Below are 10795 nucleotides of genomic sequence, written 5' to 3'. Positions count from 1 at the left end.
CACTTTTGTTTGTTTATTTGTTGAGATGGAGTCTTGCTCTGTCGCTCAGGCTGGAGTGCAGTGGCATGATCTCAGCTCATTACAACCTCCACCTCCCACGTTCAAGCAATTCTCCCACCTCAGCCTCCCAAGTAGCTGGGACTACAGGCGCCTGCCACTACGCCCGGCTAATTTTTGTTTTTTAGTAGAGACAGGGGTTTCACCATGTTGGCCAGGATGGTCTCGAACTCCTGACCTCAGGTGATCCGCCTGCCCTGGCCTCCCAAAATGCTGGGATTACAGGCGTGAGCCACCGTGCCCTGACTGTTTGTTTTAAATGACAAGGATTTCATTTCTTATTTAAACTGCTGTACCACAAGGGACAAGGAAAAGTGAAAAGAATTAAGTTTGTTTCTCTAGAGAAAAAAAAAAAGGCTAGGAGGTACATTAAACTTGGATGGCAGCCTGTCATGGAACCTGGGGATTGTCACATTGGCCAGTACTTTCTCTAACCCAGAGATCAAAACCTGATCTGCCACCACTGCTGGGAATGGAGTCAGTCCTGGTTTCAGCTACAGCTGACACCCTCAGCTTCAGTCTGAGCCAATGTACTTTCTGCCTTTCTTCTAGTAGACAGCCAGAGTTCAAGCCAGCCTAGTTCTCAACAGCATCATCTACTAACATTTATCATCTCCCCCACTTCTCTCTCACACAATGAGGTAGGCACTGGAGAAGGTAGCACAGTCCCTGCCTTCAAAGTGCTTACAATCTTGGAGCTTACAATAAAAATGCAGATCAAGTGAATATGTCACTAGAAGGCAGCACATGCAAAATTAATATGAAGATGGCCAGGCACAGTGGCTCATGCCTGTAATCTCAGCACTTTGAGAGAAGGTGGGCGGATCACTTGAGGTCAGGAGTTCAAGACCAGCCTGGTTAACATGGTGAAACCCCGTCTGTACTAAAAAACAAACAAAGAAAAAATGTATACAAAAAAGTAGCCGGGCATGGAGGTGGGCGTCTGTAATCCCAGCTACTTGGGAAGCTGAGGCAGGAGAATGGCTTGAACCTGGGAGGTGGGGTTGCAATGAGCCAAGATTGCACCACTGCACTCCAGCCTGGGTGACAGAGTGGGACTCCATCTCAAAAAAGAAAGAAATTAATATGAAGATGAATGTTTTGAGAGTCTGGGGAAAGAGAAATTCACTATGAGCTGAGCTGGTGGAAGTGTCTTCCTGAATGAAGGAAATCCATGGTGCCTTCTCCACTTTGTGAGAGGCACTGGTTTAGAGAGTGGTTAAGGACATAAACTGCAAAGCCAGGCTGCCATTGTTTGAACAAGCTCAGCTCTGCCAGTAAGGAGCTGTGTGACCAGGGCAGAGTACCTAGCCTCTCTGCGCCTAGGTCACCTCCTCCCTAAAATTAGGACAATAGTAATCATGTCTCCCTGATAGACTTGTGGGGAGGATAAAATGCCTTAAGCTAAATGAAGCCCATGGCATATAATGAAGGCTAATGGGGGCTACGGACCATTGTTCTTTATGACATGGTTTATTGAGACCGAGGCATGTACAAGCCAGTGCACAGAATCGTGTCTATGTAATTAGTTAATTCTGTCTGGGAGGAGTGTGTGTGTTTAAGACAGTGCCTGGGATGACTTATAATGTAATATTTAGGCAAAACGCTTTGTAATTGGTGCAGCTCTGAGAACACACGCATGCATTCCAGGCGGTGCTGCTGGGGCTCGGCGGTGCCGTGTCTGGTCTGCAAGGCGCGCGGGCTCGTGGGGGGGTTGCTGGGGAGCCCACTCTGCCTGGCGACTCGGGCCACCGAATGTGAGACCGAGTCCCTGTATGTCACCAGCGCACACGCTGATTTGAACCCTGCTTCGACGTGTGTGTCATGGCTTAAAAATAGCTGCTAATCTGTCAACCTGTCTTGGGCAGAAACAGCGGCGGCGACAGCAGCAGGAGCGTCATGGCCGTGGCGCTGTCTGCGCCGGCGATCCGCCTTTCGGACTGAGGCCCAGCGCAGCGCTTGCAAAGAGGTAGAGGGGCTGCGGCGGGCCTTCGCCTTCCCAGCTGGCTCTCCAGGCTGGGGAGAGACGCCCAGCTAGGGGCGACGGGGGAGGGAGGGGACCGGGAAGCGGGCACCAGAGCCCAGCGAGCCAGCCGCTCTCTCCCGGGCGCCCTCCCTCCGCGCGCGGGGCCGGGCTGCCTGGCTGGCGAGGACTGGGGCGACAGCCATGGACCTGCTACAAAGGCGACCGCAGGCGGAGGGAGGGAGCGGCGGGCCAGGGCCCCTGGAGCCGGCGGATGGGATTGGAGAATGCCCAGGGCTGTATCCCGGGACAGAAAGGGGCTTCTGCGCCCCCCGGGAAAAACAGCCCCACGGAGATCCTTCTTAGACCTGGGCTCCTTCACGCTTCCCCCATCCCATTCATCATCTCGTAGACAGCAGACTCTCTAAGAGGAAAGGTTGTATTGTAATAAAGTAATGGGGTCTTTAGGCCTGGGTGCAAAGGTAGAAGAAGATGATGGTGATAGTGATGGTGGTAATGGTGGTAGTGATGATGGTGATGGTGGTGGTGATGGTGGTGATGGTAATGGCTGTAGTGCTATATTTCTGTGCTCCTTCTGGACCCAGCCATTGAAAACTCTCTCTCTCTCCCTAAACACCCTAAGATCCAATCTTCCCTCACCAATCCTGGTCCTAAAACCCCTGCTTCTAATGCCTTGTAAGTGCTTGGTTTCTCTTGGCACTGGGGCAAGGGAGAGCTGGGCCCTGGCTAGGGGTGTGAGATGGGGACAGAGCGTGGGCAGGGACAAAGATGGCCTCTCACTGCTGGTCATAGAGTTGAAGTCCCCCTGGCAGGAGGCCAGGAAGGGAGTGGAAGGGGATTCTGCAGGGTCCAGGACCTTCTGCTTTCAAACAGGCGGGACCACAGGTGTGAGAGGATGGGGAGGGAGGGGGAAGGGGCCTTGCCATTGTTGCCTCCCTGCCTGAAGGTCCCAGGGCAAGCCTCAAACGCTGGTCCTTCCCAGCTCTGCAGCTCAACAGGTAATCTGAGACACACCTGCTAAGCCCCTCGTTATTGACCTCATGTTTTGTAGGGTCACTTGACTCCAAGAGCCATACGGCTAGTAATTCTAAGCCTCTGAGCCCCTGGACCTGGCAGGATCTCTCATTTTTCCCTTTCCTTCCTGCTTTCTAGGCCCCCACCACCCACCTCTGTCCCCGCTCCCCTCAAGACACACAGACAAAACACTCCAACCCTGAGTCAATTCCCCCACCATCCACCTCTGTCACCCTCCCCTCAAGACACACACAGACAAAACACTCCAACCCTGCTTCGATTCAGAAATTCTCACACTAGAGCTGAGATCTGATCAGTAATTTCCTAATGCTGATCCAAGGAGGGTGGTTTGCCTGTTGTGCACATAGATTGGTGCCTTCTTCCATAAGCTCATGCATTCAGCAAGTACTTATTTTTCCCAAACTTACTCTTCGTCTTTATTGCTATTCTCCACTCACCCCATCCCCCCCGCCACCACACCCTTCCCATAGCAGGTTTATCTCTGAGGCAGTGGCAGGTCACGAAGGGGTTAAAGTCTAACTCTCTGGCACAGAGATGGCAGGCCTGACATGTGTCATGGCCTCAGCTGCTGTTGTCTCCCTGCTAATTCTCCCTGGATGGGTCTAAAGGTACCCCCAACCCCATCCCAGCTCCCTAGGCTCTCTGCCTATAGCCCCAGGCAGATGAGACCCAGATTCCAGCTGGCAAGATCCCCAGCAGTGGGGACAGCCACCCAAGTGCCGTGTGTGTGTGTGTGTGTGTGTGTGTGTGTGTGTGTGTGTGTATGCGTGCTGGCAGTGGGGGTGGGGTGATGGAGCTGAAACCTAGCAGCTGGGCAGCTCCCTTTCCCCGTAAACAAGGACATGTGACTCTCCCACCTCGTTGCGTGGCAGAGCCAAAGAGCTGAGCAAAAGGAGCTGCTGCAGCTTGAAGGAAAAGCCACCCCTGAAGGCTCCCGCCAGAGCCAGGCTTACCTTCTCTCCCTCGAGAATCTTCTCCCAAAGGACCAGCCCAGGGAAGGGAAGCAGCTGCTCTGGACTCACTCAAGTGTGTCTCACACCCCTTCCTCTTCCAGCAGCAGCTACCTGGCAACTGAACCCATCATTACCACAGCCACTCCTGCAGCTGCCACGGTTTCTGCCACCTCTAAGATGTGCCCTGGTAACTGGCTTTGGGCTTCTATGACTTTTATGGCCCGCTTCTCCCGGAGTAGCTCAAGGTCTCCCGTTCGAACTCGAGGGAACCTGGAGGAGATGCCAACTGTTCAACATCCTTTCCTCAATGTCTTCGAGTTGGAGCGGCTCCTCTACACAGGCAAGACAGCCTGTAACCATGCCGACGAGGTCTGGCCAGGCCTCTATCTCGGAGACCAGTATGTATCGGGCAGACTGGGCCCACGGCAGAGCGTGTGTGTGTTTGTGTGTGTAAGAAAGGAGAAGGGTGGCAGACAGGCATGGAGTGGTGTCATTGGTTCCTGGTTGAAGATTGAGGGGATAGGGCACATGGGCTGAGAGTAGAGGCTGCAGGTTTGGGAGAGTTTGGCCAGGATTATTGAAATGCCCAACTCTGGCCAGTCACAGTGTCTCTTGCCTGTAATCCCAGCACTTTGAAAAGCTGAGGCAGGAGTATCTAGGGTACAGGAGTTCTAGACCAGCCTGAGCAACAAAGCCAGACCCCATCTCTACTTATTATTTTAAAATAAAATAAATAAAATAAAAATACCCAAGTCTGGACAGAAAGACTCTGTTCCAGTAATAATATCATTCATGTATCACATATTTATTATTACGTGCCAGTGCTACATACCAGGCACAATAGATGACTTCTCTGACCTTCCATCTATTGTGCAATGTCTCTGGGAAAAGGCAGTCACTGGAAGCCAGGAGCAGTAGGTAGGAAGCTGCAGTGGTTTCTCTTGAGACCAAGCAAAGCAGCAGTGCCTACAGAGATTCTGCAATTTGAAGGCTATGGAGAGAAAAACATCAAAGGAAGAGCCATCCCCACTTCTCTCCCTCAAAGTTATACAAGGATTTCTTTTGCTTCTTTGGTTTGTTTTGGTTTTGGTTTTGGTTTCTTTCTTTTTTTTTTTTTTTTTTGGAGACAGAGTATCACTCTGTCACCCAGGCTGGAATGCAGTGGCGCGATCTTGGCTCACTGCAACCTCCACCTCCCGAGTTCAAGCGATTCTCCTGCCTCAGCCTCCAGAGTAGCTGGGACTACAGGCACACACCGCCTTGCCCGGCTAATTATTTTTTTGTATTTTAGCAGAGACGGGGTTTCACCATGTTGCCCAGGCTGGTCTTGAGCTCCTGAGCTCAGGCAATCCACCTGTCTCGGCCTCTAAAAGTGCTAGGATTACAGGTGTGAGCCACCGTGCCCAGCATTGTTGTTTTTGAGACAGGGTCTCACCCTGTTGCCCAGGCTGGAGTGCAGTAGCCCAATCTCAGTTCACAGCAAACTCTGCCTCCTGGGTTCAAGCAATTTTCCTGCCTCTGCCTCCCAAGTAGCTGGGCTTACAGGCGCTCATCACCACACCCAGCTGATTTTTGTATTTTTAGTAGAGACGGGGTTTAGCCATGTTGGCCAGGCTGATTTTGAACTCCTGGCCTCAAGTGATCCACCCGCTTCGGCCTCCCAAAGTGCTGGGATTACAAGCATGAGCCACCATGCCTGGCCTACAAGGATTTTTTCACACACATTTTCTCTCTTAATCTTCACAACAGCCCTGTGAGGTAGGTATCACTCTCCCTGGGTTACAGATGAGGAGACTGAAGCTCAGAGAAGTTGTGACTGGCCAAGGTCACACGGGTTGTAAGTAGCAGAGCCCAGGCTTGGAGGCTCAAGTTCAGTGCTCTTTCTGCTTAAGGAGTTTGCACTGGACAGGGCGTTTGCCCTGAGATATGATTGTGGTGCCCAGGGGTGTCTGCCACCAAGCTGAGGGGTCTGGGCTGGATGAACACCTGAAGGTGATGTCATAAAACAGGGTAAATGTCGCCAGGCATGGTGGCTCACATCTGTAATCCCAGCACTTTGGGATACTGAGGTGGATGGATCACGAGGTCAGGAGTTCAAGACCAGCCTGGCCAAGACAGTGAAACCCCGTCTCTACTAAAAATACAAATATTAGCCTGGCGTGGTGGTGGGCACCTGTAATCCCAGCTACTCGGGAGGCTGAGGCAGAGAATTGCTTGAACCCGGGAGGCAGAGGTGGCAGTGAGCCGAGATAGCGCCATTGCACTCTAGCACTCCAGCCTAGGCGACAGAGCAAGACACCATCTCAAAAAAAAAAAAACACGGTAAATGTGAGCCATGGAATATCTGGCAAAAACACAAGACGGTTCTGGGTGTCAACAAGAGTAGAGACATAGGGGAGTTAGGTGTGGAAATGGATGTCAGAACCATACTATCTCAGGGTGAGCAGGACCGATGAAACGAGCAGAACAATCTGCCTGACATTCATTTCCCCTCTGCAGCATCCACGGCTACATGGCCATCTCCTCTTTCTGCCTGAATACCCCAGGGACAGGAAAACCACTCTCTCTCAAGGTGCTCCACCCTTTCCTCAGCTAGACTCCACCATTAGAATGTACTTCCTTGTATGAAATTGAAATCAGCTGGCCAGGCACAGTGGCTCATGCCTATAATCCCAGCACTTTGGGAGGCCTAGGTAGGTGGATCACGAGGTCAGGGGTTCGAGACCAGCCTGGCCAACATGATGAAATCCCGTCTCTACTAAAAATACAAAAATTAGCTGGGCATGGTGGCGGGCACCTGTAATCCTAGCTACTCAGGAGGCTGAGGCAGGAGATTCGCTTGAACCTGGGAGGCAAAGTTTGCAGTGAGCTGAGATCGCACCATTGCACTTCAGCCTGGGAGACATAGCAAGAGTCTGTCCCCCCTCCCAAAAAAAAAAAAAAAATGAAATCTGCTTCCCTGGGGCTTTAATTCCTTGATCCTCATTCTACCCTTGAGAACCCTGCAGATCCAAGACAATCCCAATTCCAGAAAACACACTTTCAGGTTTGTTTTGTTTTTTTTTTTTTTTTTTGAGACAGAGTCTTGCTCTGTCACCCAGGCTGGAGTGCAGTGGCGCGATCTCGGCTCACTGCAAGCTCCACCTCCCAGGTTCACGCCATTCTCCTGCCTCAGCCTCCCGAGTAGCTGGGACTACAGGCGCCTGCCACCACGCCTGGCTAATTTTTTCTATTTTTAGTAGAGACGGGGTTTCACCATGTTAGCTAGGATGGTCTTGATCTCCTGACCTCGTGATCCGCCCGCCTCAGCCTCCCAAAGTGCTGGGATTACAGGCGTGAGCCACCGTGCCCAGCCGCACACTTTCAGTTTTATTATGGCTATTTTTACCCCATCCCCTTAGTCTTCTCTTCTCCAGGCAAAACATCCCCTATACCTTCAACCATGGCTCACAAGACAAGACTCCAAGTCATTGCCCATCTTGGTTCCTCCCTTCTGGGTCACTAGTAAGTAAAGTAGTGTCCTTAGGCCAATAGTAGGATCCAGGAGGCTAGGCACGGTGGCTCACACCTGTCATCCCAGCACTTTGGAAGGCCGAGGCGGGAGGATAACTTGAGGTCAGGAGTTCAAGACCAACCTGGCCAACATGATAAAATCCCATCTCTACTAAAGATACAAAAATTATCCGGGTATAGTGGCATGTGCCTGTAATCCCAGCTACCTGGGAGGCTGAGGCAGGAGAATCGTTTGAACCCAGGAGATGGAGGTGGCAGTGAGCACTCTAGCCTAGGAAACAGAGCGAGACTCCATCTCAAAAAAAAATCAACAATAGGATTCAGGAAGTTAACAGGGTGTAGACAAGGGAGTCTTCCTCAACAACCTGGCTTTCCCACCCTTCCTCTAACCTCTACTCAATGCAGGGACATGGCTAACAACCGCCGGGAGCTTCGCCGCCTGGGCATCACGCACGTCCTCAATGCCTCACACAGCCGGTGGCGAGGCACGCCCGAGGCCTATGAGGGGCTGGGCATCCGCTACCTGGGTGTTGAGGCCCACGACTCGCCAGCCTTTGACATGAGCATCCACTTCCAGACGGCCGCCGACTTCATCCACCGGGCGCTGAGCCAGCCAGGAGGTAGGAGGGGAATGCTGGGAGCAGGAAAGAACAGGGTGCCTGGAATTTGGGGAAGTCCAAGGGTTTGAGAGTGGAGTGAGATTTTAGTGACGTGATAAAATGCTCAGGATCTTGTTAAGAAAGAAAAATATATTATCTCAACCATTTTTTTAAAGCAATACAGAAAAAGACAAGAAGGAAATTATCAAAAATGTTAAGAGTGGCAAGTTACACCTGGGTGGCAAGATTATATGTGATCGACTTTTTCTTTTTTGTTTTTTTGAGATGGAGTCTTTCTCTGTCACCCAGGCTGGAGTGCAGTGACATGATCTCGGCTCACTGCAACCTCCGCCTCCCAGGTTCAAGTGATTCTCCTGCCTCAGCCTCCCAAGTAGCTGAGATTACAGGTGCCCGTCACCACGTCCAGCTAAATTTTGTATTTTTAATAGAGACATGGTTTCACCATGTTGGCCAGGCTGGTCTCGAACTCCTGACCTCAGGTGATCCACCCTCCTCGACCTCCCAAAGCGCTAGGATTACAGGCATGAGCCACTGCACCCAGCCAGCAGGAGGATTTCTTGAGCCCAGGAATTAGAGGTTGTAGTGAGCTATGATTGTGCCACTGCACTCAACCTGAGAGGCAGAGCAAGACCCTGTGTCTAAATACATATATATATTCAATGGTTGAGAATAACAAGCTAGAATGGTGGAGAGATTGAGGAAGGGGCCAGTAACGACAGTGTTTTCAATTGATTCATTCACGCTACTCTATGCAAAGCTGGCTCTTACATCAGTGGTGAGTCTCCACCTTTGACCCCTTTCAGGTTTATGGACACTGAGCCACTGCATGTCCCCTTCCTCTTATTCTGTCCAGGCCTCTCCCCTTTCGCCAGGGATCTGCATTCCTAACATCCGCTCATCTGCACCCATTCCTGTCTTCATGCACCTGTACTTACCTGTCTTCTTCTTCCCTGTCCATGTCACCCTTTTTTTTTTTCGAGATGGGGTTTCGCTTTTGTTCCCTGGGCTGGAGTGCAATGACACGATCTTGGCTCACTGCAGCCTCTGCCTCCTGGGTTCAAGCGATTCTGCTGCCTCAGCCTCCTAAGTAGCTGAGATTACAGGCATGGGCCACCATGCCCGGCTGATTTTTGTATTTTTAGTAGAGATGGGGTTTCACCATGTTGGCCAGGCTGGTCTCGAACTCCTGACCTCAGGCAATCTTCCCCCTTCGGCCTCCCAAAGTGCTGGAATTACTGGTGTGAGCCACCATGCCCGGCCCCATGTCACCCTTTCCCCAGCCTCCTCCAAGCTGCCACAAGCAGTCTCAAAGCTCTCTCTCTCTGTGTCTCTCCTCTCAGGGAAGATCCTGGTGCATTGTGCTGTGGGCGTGAGCCGATCCGCCACCCTGGTACTGGCCTACCTCATGCTGTACCACCACCTTACCCTCGTGGAGGCCATCAAGAAAGTCAAAGACCACCGAGGCATCATCCCCAACCGGGGCTTCCTGAGGCAGCTCCTGGCCCTGGACCGCAGGCTGCGGCAGGGTCTGGAAGCATGAGGGGAGGGGGAGAGAGGTCAGGCCAGGCCATGGGTGGGTCCCTGGCTCCCAGCTGGAGATAGGAGGCCCAGGTGGCAGGTAGCAGGAGGCTCAGATCACCCATCCTCCCCTGGGGTCAGGAGAGGCCGAGCCCCAGGCCACTGCCACTCTTTGCGGGAGGGGACAGGGAGTGAGGTTGGGCAGTGTGGTGGATGGGCACCCAGGAAGGGTTGACCAGGGAAGGAGGCAGCTAGGCTGTAGATGGAAGATGGTCCTGGGATTCGAACACCACTGGGATCTGGCCAGGGTGCTCCCTGAGATTCACAGTCCCTTCCCCTCTCTGTGCCCAAGTGTTCCCCTCTCTCCCTCACCAAAACAAAAGGGCCATCTCTGCCCTTCACTTGTGCAGAAAGTCAGGGATACGGCAAGCATGAATGCAATGGTGTAGAGTTGTGTGAAACCCCTAGCATAGAGACACACAGCGAAGAGATGGTGTGAAAAGCTTGCAGAACCAGAGACAGAACCCCACAGACTTTCCACTCCAAGCGCAGGAGGAGGTAGCTAGCGTGTGAGGGTTGGCACTAGGCCCACGGCTGCTGCTTGGGGCCAAAAACATACAGAGGTGCATGGCTGGCAGTCTTGAAATTGTCACTCGCTTACTGGATCCAAGTGTCTCGAGGATAAATAAAGATCATGAAAAAGAAGAGAATTTCTTGAGGTCATTGACAGTTTGAAAGAGTTCTAGGACTCTCTCCTGGGAACCCCAGCCTTGCTGGAGAAAAAGACAGTCCTGACTCCCTCGTATCCTCCACCAGCCTTCAAACCTCCACCAGTTCTGGTGCTCTTTCTCCCAAGTCCAATTTCATGCTCCTACAGCGATATATTGGGCTGTTGTTTCCAGCTAGTCCACAAAGGGGCAGCAGAGGACCAGAAAGTTCAGATTTGCAACAAGCTCTGCTGCTGTTCAGAGGGCACACCCTGTACCTTCCCAGCTTTGAAGATGTCTCTAGACCGGGCGCAGGGGCTCACGCCCGTAATCCTAACACTTTGGAAGGCCGAGGCGGGTGGATCACCTGAAGTCAGGAGTTCAAGACCACCCTGGCCAACATGGCAA

The 10795-nt window shown here is 52.2% G+C and overlaps 1 protein-coding gene across 2 annotated transcripts; it reads left to right on the top strand.

The window, feature by feature from the left end:
* The first annotated feature begins 1567 nt into the window (after window positions 1–1567).
* On the top strand, window positions 1568–10375 carry DUSP26 (dual specificity phosphatase 26). Of its 2 annotated transcripts, none has more exons than XM_024250608.3 (4): window positions 1568–2026; window positions 4131–4427; window positions 7948–8162; window positions 9503–10375. In XM_024250608.3, the coding sequence occupies exons 2-4, from the start codon at window positions 4207–4209 to the stop codon at window positions 9700–9702; spliced, it is 636 nt and encodes a 211-aa protein (XP_024106376.1). In that variant the 5' UTR covers window positions 1568–2026; window positions 4131–4206; the 3' UTR covers window positions 9703–10375.
* The last annotated feature ends 420 nt before the right edge of the window (window positions 10376–10795 follow it).

Source organism: Pongo abelii, chromosome 7 (genome assembly GCF_028885655.2).
Source record: "Pongo abelii isolate AG06213 chromosome 7, NHGRI_mPonAbe1-v2.0_pri, whole genome shotgun sequence".
NCBI classification, from domain to species: domain Eukaryota; kingdom Metazoa; phylum Chordata; class Mammalia; order Primates; family Hominidae; genus Pongo; species Pongo abelii.
This window is presented reverse-complemented; position numbering and strand designations above follow the sequence as displayed.